The sequence below is a fragment of the Eptesicus fuscus genome, chromosome 20, assembly GCF_027574615.1.
Source record: "Eptesicus fuscus isolate TK198812 chromosome 20, DD_ASM_mEF_20220401, whole genome shotgun sequence".
Classification (NCBI taxonomy): domain Eukaryota; kingdom Metazoa; phylum Chordata; class Mammalia; order Chiroptera; family Vespertilionidae; genus Eptesicus; species Eptesicus fuscus.
In genome coordinates, this window is record NC_072492.1 from 34,391,540 (window position 1) to 34,411,334 (window position 19,795).

At 36.0% G+C, this 19,795-nt stretch overlaps 1 protein-coding gene across 1 annotated transcript in view; it reads left to right on the forward strand.

The window, feature by feature from the left end:
• Positions 1–19,795, forward strand: part of LOC129147417 (centrosomal protein of 112 kDa-like) — a 61,394-nt gene that overhangs the window by 30,182 nt on the left and 11,417 nt on the right. The window contains exons 2-4 of the mRNA XM_054709418.1: positions 3,604–3,681; positions 12,417–12,464; positions 12,723–12,800. Of these exons, the coding sequence (XP_054565393.1) occupies positions 3,604–3,681; positions 12,417–12,464; positions 12,723–12,800 (204 nt within the window). The remainder of the gene's footprint in view (positions 1–3,603; positions 3,682–12,416; positions 12,465–12,722; positions 12,801–19,795) is intronic.

Genomic DNA, 19,795 nt, shown 5'->3' on the forward strand with positions numbered 1-19,795 from the left:
GATTAACTAGGGAGGGTAAGGACATTTATGACTCATTTGCTTGAGCAACTAGGAGATCATTGATGACTTTACATACAGCACTTTCAGGGTGAGTGGAAGTCAAATTGTTGATTGAAGAGTATATGGCAGGTTAGGGCATGGACCCAATAACTTATTTTGAAAATTTATTGTGATGGGAAAGAGGAAGATTGGTACAGAGGATGCTACAAGTGAGGTAAAAGGCTGTGTTGTTTTATGTATGCACCCTGTGTAATAAATGAATAAATGTTTCAGTTCTTCTTTTTATTAATATTTTCTATGAGAAGAATTACTTTTAATATTTAAGCATGTTTCAATTTTTAATTATAGCTCTTTTTTATGACTATTTAATCTATTCTTAAAGAAGAACAGGCCATTGCTTAGTTTGATATATCAGGTTGCCTCTTCCCACACTGAGTATTAAATGCTTCTATCAGCTCTAGCACATTGGCTGATGAGATTATTTTCAAATACTTTTTTACTTTTTCATTTATTTTTAACTATTTGGCTATGGGGATATTGAGTAGGGATATACAAAATGGATAGCTCTTTTGAAAATGGCTTTCCCAGACATTCTAAATTATTTTGTAACTAGTCTAAGGAATGTTATTTATTAGAGTTACTACCAAAAAACACCTTCATTGTAGTCTTGTCATTTTGATTACTATTTTATCTTTTTGGAATACTTAGTACAGCTCACTGTTTGTGAAGGAAATCCTGACATGGCTTATGGTTGAAAGTTAGTGACTTTAATTCATTATATAATGGTTAGTTTCCATTTCACAAATATTGAAGCAGCTGTTCAGAGAACAGATATTTGTAGTCATGGAACTTTCATTGAAGCAATGTGAGTAAAAGTGTATGAGAGACTCCAGGCTAGGGTAGAAATTGAGAATGGTATTTTTCTATTATGTTTTACATTGGAGAAAAGTCTTTTTGTTCAAGTTATTTTCCTACACATGTTGTACTTATCATATTTTACCTGAATTAACATGGTGCACTTAAATTTAATTATTATTATTATTATTATTATTACTATTGATTTTTAGAGACAAAGGGAGGGAGGGAGAGGGAGAGTGAGAGAGAGGGAGAGAAAGATCGATTGGCTGCCTCCAGCATGAAACCCTGGGCATGTGCCCTGACCAGGAATTGAACCAGTAACCTTTTGGTGCACAGGATGATGCCAACCAACTGAGCCACATTGGCCAGGGCGACATGGTGCATTTTTAAATTGAAGACTTTGATTTATCTGTGGTTTCTGACAAGGTTCCAAGTTAATTCAGACTTTCAGCTACATAAAAGTTTTGTTATTTTATATATTTTTAGGTTTCATCTTGATATGGAACATGAATTCCACAAAACTTGCTAACCTTTTAAAAGAATTATCTAAGAATATATGCTTTATTTTTTTCTCTTCCTACATTTAGGGTAAGGTAAATGGAGGAGAACATTTTAAATACATGTAGTTTATTATAGTCCTACTTAAAGATCACATTTGTTTGTAAGCAAGTATGTGGCTTTTAGGTGACATTTATAGTTTAAATGAAATAAAATGTGACAAATACAAGTTACTTAGATTTTTTCTTTGCTACTGAAACATCATTGTTAATATAAATAATCATCTCATCCCAAGAAAACTTGGTAAGCTTAGATTTGAAAATTCCCATGTCCTCCGAATACCCCCAGTTCTGATTGTTACTGTGTTGGTCCATAGGGAACAGTACACTGCGAAACTCCAAAGGACATCACATTCTAGGAGTCCAACCTACAGAGAAGACGGACAACATACTAATCAAAAGAGTTGTGTAAGATCAGATTCTACTTCTGTTTGTTTGTTGCTTTAACTCCACAAATTTTTAGTTTCATATTGTTAAGGTTCCAACGATGACTTAGAAATAGCAAATAAGTACTGAAAGTTTTGGTGACCATCCTGATGTCAAAGAAATGGTGTGTTTGGTGTATTCCACACTGTTCCTTCTGCTTTCTCAGTAATTCTAAGGCATCATGTTAATCAGTCTATCGTTTTTCTTGTGTATCAAAGAATAGCTTCGGAAAGCTATTCGTTTTTTAGGGTTTTTTTTGTTTGTTTTTTACTTTTTTTATTCAGTGTATGTATAAAAATAATGAGACAGTTGTCATAAATTTAAGAAATTGGGATTAACTTGTAATGATATAGGAGATACTGCCTTCCTGATGAAGTGAACTGTTTATATCTTGACCTATGAATACCTCTCTTGCATCTAATTGCAATAGATGCAATCAATTGCATAAATAACATAGATTTAGTTTGAACAAGGTACCAGTGAGCATTGCAGGTAGCTGTGTGAAGGGAAGGACCTTGCCTGCCTACTAGGGTCTTTGTGTAACTCTGGCTTGTCTTGGGTTGCAAGACTTTTAGTTTCAAGAATATCCCGAGTGATGCCTGACTGTTTTAGCACATATTGCTCTGAACATAACTCTTTGCATTTTCTCCAGTGATAATTTGGAACTTTCAAAAATATTTTAATATAAAGGGGAGCACATTTTAAATATTTGTGGGTTTATTATCAATCATTATATTTACTCAAAATAAAGCAGGTACATTTTCTTAAGACATTCTTATAAAAATAAAAAGGGGACCAATGATAGAAGCAATAATGAATTTTAATATAATATATAGCAAACAACTTTTTGTTTTCATCACTTCAGATGACTTAATTGACCATAGGTAAATAGGTTTATTTGTATTAATGAGGTTTTCTGAAAGCATGAAAATACTGTATCAACAAATTTAATTTCAAAATACATTTTTTTTAGCTGTATTGTAGACTATACACTGTTATTTTACACAGATGGACTTTTCTAAGTTTTTAGCGCTTTCGGATCATTGTTCATTTTTGGCACTGATCTTAGGCTATCCTCAGTTAATTATAATTTCAATCTGGTTTGATAAATATGTAATTTAATAAATTACATGGGAGGTGAAAAAAAGCATGGAATTCTACTTTTTTGAAAAAGTAAAAAATCACTGTAATTGTGTTTTTGTGATGTGAATTCAAAGCCTATTTCTCTTTATATTCAGGGTATGAATGAGAATTAATTTAAGAACAAAGAGTTTCTTGGACATCAGCACAAACTTTCCTGTTAACTAATTTTAACGAGAGTAAATAATTCATCTTTTCAAGTGTCTCCCCATCCCCCTTTAAAGCTACTGTGGTATACCACAATTAAAACTTTCTGTAAAAGAACTTAAAGAGAAGAGTCTGGATTAATTTTTAAAATATTCTTTTGATGGTTTTTTTTGAAATCTAGTTACTGTGTGAATATATTGTGAAGGCATCTCATAGCCCTAAGCAGATGTAATAAACAGTCATTACTTAGAACTGAAAACCAGCTCAATTGTAACATAACCCTTTTCTCTGAGGCAATATAGCACTACCAAAAAAGCTCACAAAGTTCTCACTGCTCTGAATGACACATTTTGTCCGTCTTCCTCCCTCCCTTTTCCCTGCTCTCCCTCCCTTATTTACCTTCTTCCTTTTCTCTTTTATTTCTTCCCTCCTTCCCTCTTTCCTTCATCCCTTCTTTTTCTCTTTTGTATTTCAGGAAGTTCATTTGAAAAAATCTGCTGTTTCTTTGGATGACAGCGACATTGAAGCTCGCCTTAATAGTTGGAATCTTGGGGTAAAACAAGTATTTGTTTTATGTATGTATATTCATGTGGGAGAATCATAGTATTTGAAGAAAAAACATCTGAACTAATTTAATTCTATTCAGTGACTAGTGTTGGATGTTAGATGTCAAGTACTGTGTTAACACCAGGAAGGACTGTGAGCGCAGGAAAGAGAAATAACATTCCAAACAAGCATAACATAGTCTCTGCCCCTGAACAGCTGCCATTTTTGTTGGGGAAATGAGACATACACATAAATAGTAAAATAATAATTTAAGATAGCATATAATAAAATACCAAAATGAGTTAGATAGAAAGTAGAATATTGAGGTGGAGGGGAGGGAAGGGAGGAGTTGGAAAAGCAAGGGCATTTGGGTTGAAAAAAAAAAAATGTCAGGGAGACTTCATGGATGAGCTGCCATCATGAATAGCAGTTTTCATATCCAGAGTCTGGGAGCATGAATGTACTTGGATGGTTGGGGAGGACAGAGCTAGGAATTCAAGGCAGAAATAGGCATGAAGAACGGGTGCTGTGTACCGTAAGTGAACTGTCATGACTAGTTCCTAGGGTATATGTGGGGGTTGGGGAGTAACGTTAGCAGCTGGATTGCATGGGAGCTCTGAATGCTAAATGGAGAAGTTTAGCATTTAAATTTTAGGCATTAGGAAGCCCAGGAGGTTTATTTTATTTTTTAAATATATTTTTATTGATTTCAGAGAGGAAGAGAGAGGGAGAAAGAGATAGGAACATCAGTGATAAGAATCAGCAACCGGCTGCCTCCTGCACGCCCCCTACTGGGATCCAGCCTGCAATCTGAGCATGTGCCCTGATAGGGAATCGAACCCTGACCTCTGGGCAGGAGGTTTATTTCCACCCCACCCCCTCACATTCCATTTTACATATTTGCTGTTAAAATGCTTTGAGGAAATAAAAAGGGATTTAAAACAATTTTTGTCACACTTGGTTACTATAAAAATAATTTGTAATTTGAACATTTGAAAAATACAGAAAATGAGAGGAGTAAACTGTTTTAAAATCATAACACTGAGAGATGTAACATTTTGTTTTATGTATATTTCCTTTTTTCTGTGTGTTTATAAAATTAAAATTTAAACAAAATTGCAGTTATATTTAAGTGCTATTTTAAATTTGGTTTAAGTTTATAATAGTTCTGTAAACATGAATCTTAATGGTAGCACTAATTTTTCTTTTGGATGGATATTCCATAACTTATTTAAGCATTCAGTTATTTTTGGACATTCAGGCTGCAACCTGTTTGTTGCTAATATAAGTAATACTGCACTAAAATTACTTAGAAGAGTCATTTTATACATATTCAGTTGCTTTCTTAGGCCCAGAAGGGGTATTATACCAATTTATTTTCCAACCAGCAGTGTATGGGATTGTCTATTACTCACTTCTTACTGACATTAGGAATTATTATTTAAAAAAAACCCCAAACCCTTCTTTCTAATGATGGGCTTAATGTGCTTTAGGAAAATCAATTAGGTGGCATTATGAAGGTTATGGTGGATGTGAGTAGAAATGGAGAGAGGGAACCAATCATCTTGTAGGTGTTCGCAATGAACTCTACGTTAGTGTGACTTCAGTGGAGATGGAAAGTGCAGGATGGAAAGTGCAGGAAGGAAGCCTGTTTCACAGAAAATACAGAATGCTTACTGACTTAGTGGTAGGCTGCACAGAAGGGCACCCAAAGGTTTCAGGAAATGGGAATGTTGGCTCTCCATCAGTTAATTGATTGTCCAATGGGAGAATCCAGTTTAGGGGTTTAAAAGCTTGTTTTAAACTCATGGAGTTGGAAGAGATGGTACGATAACTGGGGAGTTCAAAGTTTGGAGCTTCATGAGACTCAGGGCGGGAGTCTTCTGTCTTAGTCCCTCTGTTAGAGGGGCAGTTGTACCCAGAGGCTGAACAGCCCTAGTAGTTAAAGGGAGGAGGCTGGGTGAGGATGCCTGGCTCAGGCAGTGGCCATGATTGGAGGGTAGGGAAATGGATAAGAATTTAAGCTACATGAATCTCAGTGATTTTGGAGTACATTAATGACAGAGAAGGGAGAAGCAGAATGGGTCACGAGGGGAATAGTAAGTCAAAAGAAAAACATTTTCATGTTTGAGGGTATTGGAGAAGTGGTCTAAGTTACCAGCATGGGAGAAGAGCACAGGAAATCCCTCTGAAAGACAAATTCTTTTTGCCAGAAGGCAATATCAAAGTGAAAAACAAAATTCTGGGTCTTTTAAACTTGCCTTTGCCCTCAGCCATTTGAAACTTTTGATGTACATTTCTTAGCACATGGAAGACTTTTCATGATTACTTAACTGTTCGGAGGATTAAAATTTTCAATGTATAATAAAATGAAAAGAAAGCATCTAAAATATTTTGAGGTAATGCCTTAAAACTAGGCCTGCCTGGGGTTTTGTTTCACATTTTATTGTTCAAAGAATGCACTAACAGTATAAAATATGAAAGTCTTGTATTTTTATATATTTATAACATACATGCATTAATCAGGCTGAGCTATGTATCTCTTGATCACAGTAGAATAATTCAAGTGTCCAGTGTATTAAAGGCTTAGATTTTGCTTTGGATTTAGTTTGTATGAGAATGTGCCACCGAATATTTTTTCCTTTCTTCCTCTGAATGATCAGTTAATAACTGGTTAATTTCTGTGCTGTATACAAAGGTAAGTTTTTTATATTTCTAGTGTAACTGACAATACCTTCATTCTGATGCATTAGATGTTCTGGAATTTGAATTTTCTAGTTTATGTTAAAAATACCATTATTCTTTCTTTTTCCAGGAGTGTGTTAATATTTTTTTCTAGGAATACATATTTCAAGTAGAGATTTATATACTAAGACTAGCAATTAAATTTTCTTCCTATATTATTTTTTCTTACTCTTTAACCTTTTTAACCTTTAGTTTTTGGAAAGCTTTCTTGCTTTGTTAATATACTTTATTATATATGTTTCATGCGTAACTCTCTTTATATAAATCTTATTTCTGAGCATGGGGTGAGGGGCCATAGGGAGGACTTTCTTGGGCTTTATATCCCAGTTCCTGGGTCCTGCGCTGACTGCAGAGCCTCACTCTCACCAGGAGCAAAGGAACAGTGAGGACTCTGAGTAGACCCCCTAGATCCCTGTAAGCACAGCTGAGAGAACAGGACCCAGGATGGGGGGTTTGTGCAGGGAGAGCTCTCAGGACAGGAAGTGGGGGAAGGAGCAGGGTGAGGTCAGCAGGAGTGCCTTCTCCAGATCCCTCAGGGAGTTCTGGAGGGTGGATAGCACCCCAGGGTCTATCATGAAGAGTGCACCTCCCCATTGTGGTCAAGGGAGCACCTGCAGGGCATCAGCAACTGGAGATGCTCCCTTACTCTCTCTGGGAGGAATGTGGGAGGCCTGGCAATTCTACTCCCTGTGCCTTTGTCATTGTGGCCTACTGAGAACTGTTCTCATTGGTCACCCAGGGCTGCTGTCACTCTAGTGAGATGAGCCCTTCCAGTGCAGGGGCTGCCCAAGGTGCTGACCCACAGAATTGGGAGCTAAATCCAGTGGTTGTAGTTTGAAGCCACAAAGGTTTGAGTGATTTGTTATGCAGCAAAAAGCCAATTGATACAGTAGATATTGCCAAATTGTTTTCTAGATTGCTTGTGCCACTTTGATCCTCATCAGCAGTGTGTGTCAGTTCCTGTTCCGTACTTGGTGTCGTCAGTTAATTATTATTATTTTAAAAAATACATATTTTTATTGATTTCAGAGAGGAAGGGAGAGGGAGAGAGAGATAGAAACATCACTGATGAGAGAGAATCATTGATCTGCTGCCTTCTGCATGCCCCACACTAGGGATTGAGCCTGCAACCCAGGGAATGTGCCCTGACCAGGAATCAAACTGTGACCTCCTGGTTCATAGATCGATGGTCAACCACTGAGCCGTGCCAGTTGGGTGTCAGTTAATTATTTTTAATTAAAGATATGTAGCCACTAGAGGCCCAGTGAACGAAATTTGTGCACAGGTACAGTCCCTAGGCCTGGCTGGCAATCAGGGACGATTGGGGCCTTCCTTCTGGTTGACAGCTGGGGCCTCCCTTTCCCAGCTGCCAGCTCCAAGCAAGGGCCTTCCTTCATTCCACACCGCCTCCTGTTGGCCAGTGCACTTTCATAGCAAGTGATAGAACTCCTGGTTTCCCGATTGAATTCCTGCGGGGACACTTTGCACATTAGCCTTTTATATATATATAGACTAGAGGCTTGGTGCACGAAATTCAGCATGGGGGTGTGTGTCCCTCAGCCCAGCCTGCACCCTCTCCAATCTGGGACATCCCTCTCATAATCCAGGATTGCTGGCTCCCAACTGCCTGCCTGCCTATCTTCCTGATTGCCCCTAACTGCTTCTGCCTGCCAGCCTGATCACCCCCTAAACACTCCCCCGCCAGCCTGATTGATGCCTAACTGCTCCCCTGCCAGCCTGATTGCCCCTAACTGCCCTCCCCTGCAGGCCTGGTCATCCCTAACTGCCCTCCCCTGCAGGCCTGGGTCCCCCCAACTGCCATTCCTTGCAGGCCTGGTCACCCCCAACTTCCCTCCTCAGCCGGCCTGGTCACCCCTAACTGCCCTCCCATGCAGGCTTGATCGCCCCCAACTGCCCTCCCTTGCAGGCCTGGTCCCTCACTACTGCCCTCCCCTGCTGTTCTGATCGCCCACAACTGCCCTCCCCTGCTGGCCTGATCCCTCTCAACTGCCCTCCCCTGCTGGCCATCTTGTGGTGGCCATCTTGTGTCCACATGGGGGCAGCCATCTTTGACCACATGGGGGCAGCCATCTTGTGTGTTGGAGTGATGGTAAATTTGCATATTACTCTTTTATTAGATAGGATAGAGGCGTGGTGCACGGGTGGGGGCCAGCTGGTTTGCCCTGAAGGGTGTCCCGGATCAGGGTGGGGGTTCCCTTGGGGCGTGGGGCAGCCTGGGTGAGAGGCCTTTGGTGGTTTGCAGGCCGGCCACGCCCCCCCGGCGACCCAAGCGGAGGCCCTGCTTGCTCTGGCTGCAGCCATTTTTGTTGGGATTTACTTATCTTCTGTAATTGAAACTTTGTAGCCTTGAGCAGAGGCCTGGGCTGGCCAGGGTGTGCAGGAAGCTTGGCTTCCTCCATTGCCGGGGAAACCCAAGCCTCCTGCTCGCTCCATGGCCGCAGCCATCTTGGTTGGGTTAATTTGCATACTTGCTCCTGATTGGCTGGTGGGTATGGCTTGTGGGTGTAGTGGAGGTATGGTCAATTTGCATATTACTCTTTTATTAGATAGAATTCTCAAGAGTGGTTACTAACATTGCATTGTGTGTTTTTTAACATGCATTTTCTGATGACTTATAAAGTTAGATACTTTTTGATATGTTTATTGACAGTTTGGATAGTATCTCAGACTGAAGTATCTACTTAAGGCTTTGCCAATTTTTCTGTTGAGTTGTCAGCCTTTTTCTTATCAATATGTATGAACTTTGTATATATCCTAGATTAGAGTCCTTTTGGAATATAGTGTTTTAAATATTTTCTTTGACTTTGTTGCTTTCCTTCATTCTCTTTCTGGTGTTTTTGATCAACAGAAACTTAAAATTTTAATGCAGTTTGTTTTCTCATCATTTTATATTTAGTGCTATTTTGGGTTCTATTTAAGATCTTTGACTATCTTAAGGGCCTGAAGATATTCTCCTATGTTTTCTTCTAGTAGCACTGTTATTTTATTTTTTTCTATTTAGATCTACATACCATCTGGAGATGGTATTGTGTATATTGTAAGATATGGAGTTAAGATTTGTTTTTGTCACTTGGACAGTTGCATTTATTGAGAAGACTATTCTTTTCCAGCTGCACTGCAGTATTATTTGTCTCATAAATCAGGTGACAGGACATGTCTGTTTCTATTCTGTTCTTTGGCTTATTTACTTTTCCTTGTGTCAATGGACTGTGTCTTGATATTTGTATTTTATTTGTGCTCATTAAGTGTTTGTTGAAATGTGAGTAAGCCAATGAATGAGCCTCCTTTTGTAGTATTATTCCTGTGAAAAATGTTTTTCAAGTTTCAAAATATTGACTTAAAAAACATTATTTTGGGGCATAATTGATTTAGCATTGAGGAATGAGCTTATTTTATGCAAGAGTTTTGGCAGCTTCTCTGACTGATGCTATGACTTAAAAACATTTATTTTAGGGTGTTGTATCTATTCTGTTAATGTCCTTTCCTCTAAGACAGCCAAAATACCATATAAAATGTCTTTCTATTTTTCTGGAACCATACACCATCTCTATTTGATTAACATTAGTCTATAAGGGGGTATTTGGTGAGTTTGACCAAATCCCGAATAATTTGAAGAAACAAACTAACAGAACCCTTCGTAACCGAACAAACGAATCTGCTAAAGAACTAAACAAAATAAAACGTCAAAGCCAGCTTTCATTAGAGAGCATTCAGATGTCTGTAGTTTAGTTTAACTTATTCTATATTTTATTATTGTGATTCTATTTGCTTCTTAAACAAGAAATGTTCGGTCATGTGGTTCCTCATGCTATTGGAACTTAATTATTTTTAGCTTTGCTTTCTGTATTTTTGTTAGACTTTAATGTTTCACATAAGTCCTTTTTTATCTCCCATTTTGGACATTCTTTATTGTGGTGTTCTTTCTTGAGGTATTATGAGAGAACAAGAAGTTTTCTAAAAGAGCATGAAGAAGTAAATGTTAAGACTGTTTACAGATTGCTTCAAGTCCCTGTTACTGTGGATTACAAAGTGGGAACATTTAACTTCAAAGCACATCTGGCTGCTGTTATAAAAGCAGAAAGTAGAGTGTTCTTTTTCCCAAATAGACTCAAGAACATGCTTTGCTATGAATAATTCTCATTACATATTAAAAGTAGTCATGAGACAAACTCAGTGTATTATGAATGAATAACAACAGAAGATTTGTCCTTGTTCACAGTGTTTGTTGTTGCTTTTAAATACTAGAATAGATTTTCTCTTTTTGTTTTTTTTCTGTTTTCTTGGTTCATTGGAAAAATGAAATTTATGATAACAGAGTGAGTCCTTAACTTCTGTGTTTAATGGCTTTTAAAGATGAAGAGCATGAACTAGGAGTTACTGCATAGTTGAAAGGCCACATTGTAGTCAGCTAAACCAGTATTTTGTATCCTGCTTGTAAATGTAGAGTAGAGTAAAAATAAGTCACAAATGGTTTTTTTGGCTTTTGGTTTTAAATTTTAAGCTTAATTAGAGCTTGAGCATCTTTGAGAATTCCCTGTTTTCCTCTTCCTTTATTTTCCCCCTTAAATTTAATTCTCCTTCATGAATTAGAGGTTTATGTATTTTCAGATTTACATGTATCTTTGAAGAACTTACTTTCTATGCTGGTTTTCTCTATTCCGAAAATAGAGAATAGTTATTTACTTTTCATATGTACACCTTCAAACAATAAATATTTATCGAGTGCACTTTGCTGCCTGCTGAACCTTTGCTGCCTCTATTTTTAAAACAGCTAAGTATATATAGTACAATGTTATTTGCTAAAGAATATGCCTCTTTCTCTAGTATGATATTTAAGTTGATTTTATTGTCATACTTAATGAATGTTTCCCAAAGTACATATACTCATTTATAGACCTACTGGAAGTGGATCTGGAATACTCTTATTGTCAAATTTTTAATATATGCCAGTCTGGTGGTGGTAAAATACTATCACATTGTGGTATTACTTTATGTTTTTTAAAATAAACAGATTGAGCATATTTTCATGTTTGCTAGTCATTCAAATTTCTTCATCAGTGAAACTGTCTCAAGTTTTTCCCATTTTTTTTCTAATGGGTTGTTCTTTTTAAAATTTTAAAGACTTTCTTTATATGTTTTAGAGACAAAGCATTCATGCAAACATCTCCTCCTAATTTATGATTTCTCTTTTCACTTTATGATATATTTTTTGGAGAGAAGTTCTTATTTAAAATTATTAAATTTATTAAAATTTTTTGCTTATGCTTTTTTTGGTTTATTTTTAAAGAAATCTTCTTTACTACAAGGCCATAAAGTTATTCTTCTAGATTGTCTTCTGAAAGTTCTGCTTTTAATTATAAGTATTTAACCCATTGGAAATTATTATATATGGTGTGAGGAAGGGATCTGATCTTATTTTCTTCTACTTGTTGAACACATCCTAATTTTCTCAATAATTTGCAATGCTATATCTTTCATGAATAATATGCTCATATGTATTTGAGTTTCTGGTACTTCCTAGTTCCACTGACTTATCTTCATTGTTGTAGTTTTATTATGTCACACCACCTTGATCTTTTTCTTCAGGTTTGTCTTTCTTCCTGTTGTCCCTTTATTTATTTATGCATATTTTATAATGAGCTTCTTAAGTTTTCAAAAAACCCTACTTAGATATTGGTTTGGGTAAATCAATCACTACATCAAGTTAATGAGAATTGGCATTTTTACATTATTGAGACTATTCAAAAACATAGGCTGCGTGAGGATCATGAAAGTACAATTGTGTCTGCAGAGGTTATGCTTTGTATTTCATTTGTTAGTGGGCCACTAAAAATGGATTATGCAATAGCCATTCTAAAAAACAAGCTAAATATTAAGACATATATAAAACATTTTCATAAAGCAGCTTAATTTTGTACTTTATCAAATAATAATTAAAACTCAAAAATTAATAAGTCCTTATTTTTAAAATTTCAGATAGAAAATCCTCGGTACCTGAGACAGAAGCCTATCCCAGTTTCTCTGGTAGGTGAGAATTCCATTGGACTTTTCCTACAGACAGATATTTTTAAATAAAATAATCAAGTCACTTACAAAAAATAGTCTAGCTCCACATTATAAAGCATAATTGTCTTATGAATCCTATCATTTGGAAGTGGATAATTTTTTTCTCCAGTGTTGGCATCATTTTGGCATGAACTTTAGGCAATTTAGAAGTTTACTTGGGGGTTTAGGATAAACCATGCCTGAAAAAGTATTGAATAACTCTCACTCATTCAACAGATGACTCCCAAATTCAGCCTGAGAAAATCCAGCAGTTTCCATGAGGATCATTTACTCTCTCGAATGCATGAGAAAGAGGTAGGACTGAGATATTTTTTATATGCCTAATTATTGACACTATTTTTATATTTTGTATAATACGAGGTTTCAGGTTTAGTTAGAATAATGATGCATGGTAGGAAGAGGTTGTCTTTGGTACACATATGAAGTAATGATGTAGGGTAGGCAGGGTTTGTCTTTCTACATTAAAAATATTTTTTTATTGATTTCAGAGAGGAAGCGAGAGGGAGAGAGAGATAGAAACATCAATGATGAGAGAATCATTGATCAACTGGCTGCCTCCTGCATACCCACCACTGGGGACTGAGTCTGCAACCTGGGCATGTGCCATGACTGGGAATCGAACTGTGACGATTCCCAGTCATAGGTTCATAGGTCAACTACTGAGCCACTCCAGCTGGACATGGATGCTTTTAAGAATTTCTCAAATTTAATTTCAATTTGGTTATTTTCAATATTATAAAGTTTTCTTACCACCCTATTTATAAACTATCACAAAAGGCATTGACTTTTTTCTTAGATATTTAAAACAATATCATAGGCATGAAAGTTTATTTTTTTGGTTGGTGATGGAGGAAGAGGGCTCTTTAAAAAAAGTCCATCTGGTATAATTATTACTGCTGATCTCAATAATATTCTTTTTAAAAAATATATATTTTATTGATTTTTCACAGAGAGGAAGGGAGAAGGATAGAGAGCTAGAAACATCGATGAGAGAGAGACATCGACCAGCTGCCTCCTGCACACCCCCCACCGGGGGATGTGCCCGCAACCAATGTACATGCCCTTGACCGGAATCAAACCTGGGACCTTCCAGTCACAGACCGACGCTCTATCCACTGAGCCAAACCGGTTTCAGCTGATCTCAATAATATTCTTTTCTTATTGACTTTATTGGGGTGACATTGGCTAATCAAATTATATAGGTTTGAACTCAGTAATATTCTGTCTGTTGTTTTGTAGCTCCAATTTAAGGCATGCTGGATGTTTTTTCCGTAATGCAATCCTAGTGTTTAAAAAAATATGGTGAAATAAAAAGAAATATTTAAAAAATCTTTTTTGAGGGTAATATTTCTTATATTCAGATGCACCTCCTTTTGAGCTCTTGATATGAATTTCTTCCTTTTCAATAATTGTCAATTATTTTTGCAAGTCATTCCAAGTCATTTCCAACCATTTTTCCTTTTATTTTGTACTATTTTTTTTTTTTTTTTTTTACTGTTGAGGCTGTTTACCATAGAATAAATAAAATAATTGAAAGGAAGTGGTGGCTTTTTGAAATTTTTTTGGTCTTTCATGAAATAATATCTTCATGATGACATTTTGGGTCAGGGGTAAGCATACCAATGCTACCCACATATGTGTTGAAAGAAAAAATATTTACAGTTATCATGTGTTGCATCAGAGATTCTTTTTTAAATGTGTGTGGTTTTATTTTTTCCACACCCTTATGTTTTTGTTTTTCTTTTTGGCATACTATAAAAATATTTTGACATCATTGAGAAGTTTGCATGTAAACATCAACTTACTCCATATCTTAAAATATAGTCTGTGTACATTTTGGCTAAAATAACCCTTGTGCAATTACATAGTCATTTCTGACTTATTTGAAAAAATGTTTCTTCATTCTAGAATATTTGAAAGTATATGCTGAGTGGCCCCAATGTGGGAACTATCTTAGTTTCTACTTTCTTTTAAAGTAGTATTTATGAGTTTAAAAATAGCTTATGTGGATTTCTATTGAAGAAATTTTGGAAATTATAGACATCTGTAAAGAAGGAAATAAAATCATATAAAATTAACACCTGGAAATAAAAACAGTGGTAAAATGTCATTGTATTGTCTTTTAGATTTTCATTGTGTCCTTAAAACATATTTTTTCTTAGAAATTTGAGATCTATACTGGTATATATTGTTTTGTATATTTCAAGTATTTTTCATGCTATTAAATATGGTTCCCAAGCATCTATTTTTAATGTCTGTATTTCATACTAGAGGCCCAGTGCATGGATTTCGTGCACCGGTGGGGTCCCTTGATCTGGCCTGCGCCCTCTCGCAATCTGGGAGCCCTCAGGGGATGTCAGATAGCCAGTTTTGGCCCGATCCCCACAGGCCAGATCCAGACAGGAGGGAGCCCGATCCCCACAGGCCTGTTCCAGTCAGGAGGGAGCCCGATCCTGTGCGTTGAGTGTCCCCTGGTGGTCAGTGCGTGTCATAGCGACCGGTCGACTGGTCGACTGGTCGTTTGGTTGCTTAGGCTTATATATATATAGATTATGGATATATGCCTACTTAATTGAACTTATTCCTATTGTTAGGTATTGAGATTGTTTGTAATTTTCAATAACATAAATACCTCTGGGAAGAATATCCTTATATCTCTGTCTTTATATGTATTTCCAAATATTTCTTTGGGGTAATGAATAATACCTTAAAGAATTTATCTGGGTCATGAAGCAGTTAGTACAGGATTTAATTCTGTTGAAATTTTAGAGTCCTAAAATAATTAACCGTTAGAAATCAAACTTTATAAAATACAACTTCCACTTAAAATTTATAATTGTGTGGAAAATACATAGATGTTAAATGAGTAATATTTCCAGTATTATTTTATTAGAGTTAAAGAATTATAGTAGTTTTATTTTGGTGGCTAAATATACACCTACAAAATATTTTAAGATGTTCTTTACATTTTCAGTTTATTTGGGGCATTGTGAGAAAACATATGCTCAGTGATAGCCATCCTTTATTTTAACTCTAGTCTTCACTCACAAACATAGTTGGACTTGTTTTTCTTTGTAATTGCGGACACATTTCCTGTGATAGCCACATCACAGGATTGTGTGACACTGAGCATCATCAAGCAGTAGGTTGGTGGGTTTTTTTTTTTGTTTTTTGTTTTTTTGTTTTAGTAACCTTAAAAAAATTTCTGACATAGATTAAGATGTTTGGAAAACTGTTGTCACTGAAAGTGAAAGAATACACAACACAATGAGGGAGAGAAATTTTCAGAGCAACCATCAGTTTTTAGAGAGCAGATGGTAGAAATTGCTCTTTTGTGAAATAAAATAGAACATTTCCTTTGAGCCTCACCTCTACCCATATTGAATGTTCCCACCTATTGCCTTAGAGGGGATGTTGCTTCTTTCTTGCATGTAATGCCAATTAGGCATTTTTTCCCTTTGTGAATCTGTTAGTTAAATGTAGAATTTAAATAAATCCAAGATAATTAAATCCATAGTCATTGACATAATAAATGAAAGAACTGATATTTTAAAACAGTTGTGAATGTAGCATTCAGGTATATACAATCTCACAACATATAATAAATAATTATACCAAGGAATACCATTGTAAACAGGCAAGGGTAGATCATGGCCAATATCCCAAAAGTTTGCTGTCTGGCCCTCCCCATCATAACTCTCTTCAATCTTCCCTAGAAGTGACTACTATCCTGATTTTTCTGATGATAATTTCCCTCCTTTGTTTTTAAAGTTGATTTTACCATCAATTCCTACATCCTTAAAAATGAAAATATTTTTATTGTAGTAGATTTTGAACTTCATATAACTAGAACTAAATTTTATATATTCTTTTGTGTCCTGCTTCCCTTTATAAGTGCATATTTATATAAGGGAACATTTAAGGAAGAACTAATTCCAATATTACAAATATTTTTTGAGATCATAGAGAAGGGAATGCTTCTTGACTCATTTTATGGGGGAGACCCTGACAGCAAAACCAAAAGGACATTACAAGAAATAAATCCCAGTAAAAATAAAAATTTAATAACCAAGTTTATTATCAATACATTGAGAAAAGACATTTAATAAATGATGCTGGTATAACTTTTCATTTACCTGGAGAAAGTAAAACTGGGTCTTCATCCTCTAAAAACAAAACAAACATGAATTCTGGATGTACTAAAAACTTAACCTACAGATGCCCAATCAAAAAGTTTCAAAACAACACAAAAATCTTGCAAAAAAAAAAAAAAAATCTAGGAATTGGAAGGCCTTTCTAACCCTTAAACCTTTCCAAATCCAGAAACTATAAAGAAAATTATAGAAATATTTAACCAAGTGCAATAAAATTTTTTATGATAAAATATATTATAAACAAAATCAATAAAAAAAATCATAGATTTGGGGGGAATATTTGGGACAGATTCTATGAATGTGTACAGCATACCAGGAAGTCTTACTGATTGACAGACAAAACATGGATCAAATTGTGAAAGGCCATTTTACAGAAAAACATATTCATATGGCTCCAAAACATCTGAAAGGAGCTAAGACAGGGTAGTGTTCAGGGAAATGCAAATTAGAGTAGTAATGGATATCTACTCTTCTGGTAGAAATATGAATCTACCTTTAATAGAGGGTCAAATCTATGAAGGTATATCTACCATTGACTCATCTGCATGTCTTCTGAGAATCCATCCTGTAGATATCAAAGGCTAGTTGTATGATGCATGTAGACAATATTTTTTGTGGCTTTATTTGTAGTGGAAAAGCACTGAAAATAAAGTGAATATTCATTAAGGGGAATGGTTGAATAAATTTTGTTTTCTCCTCATTAAGAAATAATTGACAACAATGAAAAAGAATGAATAAAACTATAGCAGGTATTTTTTGAGAGAGTTCCATGTGGTAGTGCATGTTCAGAGAGAGCAAGATGCAGAAAATATTTTTTTTTGCATGCAAAACATAATATAAAAACTATGTATTGCTAAGGGTGTAGTGATTTGAAGAAGAGAATTTATTTAGCTCTCACATAACAATCAGAGTGTGTAGGGAGTGCTGTACTCAGTGATGTCACTGGGGACCTGGACTAGTGGGGAAGTTCCACCGTCCTCAGCATACAGCGTCAGTCTCTGGTCGGAGGTGTAGGTTGCTCTCCAATACCTTGTCTTTAAATGCCATCCTTCAGGAAGGAAGAGCACAAAGAGAAAGCCACTTTGTTTTTTAAAATGTCCAGAATCATTTCTACCCTATCATTCCCCTTGACCATACCTAGTCACACAGTCATGATACAACCATGTGCCCTGCTCATATTTGGTGGTGGCCATTGGGCCCCAAAGAAAGAAGAGGGAAGTAGATATCTGGGGACACTAGCAGTGTGCTGCAAAAACCCCTGCTGGTGTAAGCATTCACGTTTGTATATGATTCTGGGAGCATGGCAGAAGACATGAAAATATGCTAGGTTGGCCTGGGCCAGTTTGGCTAAGTAGATAGAGCATCAGCCTGCGAACTGAAGGATCTTGGGTTTGATTCCAGTCAAGGGCACATATCTTATTTGCAGGCTCGATTCCTGGCCGAGGTCAGAGCACATGCAGGAGGCAGCCAATTGATGTATCTCTCTCACATCGATGTTTCTCTCTTTCTCGCCCTCCCAACCACTCTACCTAAAAATAAATGGAGAAAAATAGCCTTGGATGAGGATTAACAACAATAAAAAACCACCACACATGCACACATACACAAAGAAAATATGCTAGGTTGTTGTTATGGAATATAACATGCAGGTGTTGATGGGAGAAGTGAGAAAAGGGGAGAGATTTAAATAAAAGGAAAGAACACTGGCAAGTGCAGAGAATTTAACAAAATAACTCTCCATCTAATTATGTTTGTTTCATGTAAATTATGTTTGTATATGATATTTGACAAAATTTAAAAATAACAAACCAGCATGCACTATGTACATTAACTATACTTCTACCCTTAATGTGTCGAGTTCTAGGAGAGTAGCAAATGCTGCTTATATCTGTAAACCCCAGGGATAAGATAACAAGAGAGATAGATGCCTTTTTTTGTGTGCTGTGTTTATAAATCAGCAAGGTGAATAACAATCGGCAGTACGAAATATTACAGATGAACATTTTGAGAATAGGATATACTGAAGATATTAGTCAGGAAGAATCTTAATTACTAACATACAATAATTTCCTCTGACTAGTAACTAACAGAATTCTCCAGAAAGATGATCGTAACAGTTAGGTATCCAAGTGAGTAAAGTGAGGATGATTTTACGAAGCGTTTCTTCGGCAGTTGGCTGGGGTGACTGTTGGGCTATAGGAAGAAAGTATGACTAAGCGAAGACGACATTCGGTTGTGTTGCTGATAATGCTTTGGAAACTGCTGGGCAGTACAGATGGCTGACATCAGTAATGTTTTCGACCTTTCTATTGCTACGTGGTTACAGTAAATAAATGAAAACAAAAAAAATTTCAGTAAAATTACAATGGCTACAGTTTATACCTTATCAGAAAAATGACCAGTTTGTAGTTATTCTCTAATCCTGCTTTTTTTGGTACATTTTGTTCCTTTTGACAAGCTTGAGGTAGATGGTCAATATTCACTCTTTGTTATAACATGAAAGGAAGTTCCTTGGTACTTAAAATGTGCAGATGATGTCCATCTAAATAACTTTAGTACATTTTCCCTTAAAAGCTTATTAATGGTCATTAGGCCATTATATTTTGTTTTCTGCTAAATTCAGTATCAAATGTTAAATACAATTTACACATGCAAAACTGTTAATAGTAAAAAGTAGCATTTTGAATAAGAAATTCATTTTTCTGTAGGAGTGAATGTCAAATACCCGAGTGAATAGATTGTTGTGTTCCTTAAAAACCCCAAAACCCTTTATTTAAAGTTTGTGCATATTCGGTTGAGTCAGTGACATTGGTCATTGTCCTAAAATTTAACTAGTTATCCTGTTAGTTGGATATTTTTAAACCCAAGGAAATGCTTTTATAATAAGTAAGTGAGCACATTCACCAGCTTGATTCATTCGGTAGGAATGTCCATCCTCAGAGCTACTCTTTGAAGTGCAAACTTCAGAGAAGATGAGGCCCAGGGGACTTTGGTAAATAACATTTCTTAAAGTCTTTCTAAGCAGAAATTTCAGAAATTCTAATTCCCTCAGAAGTAGCTTGTGGGAATGCCCTCTAGAAAGTGAAGCTATCCAGTTTCATTCCTTTGCTCTAGCAGTAGGCTATCCATCGCATG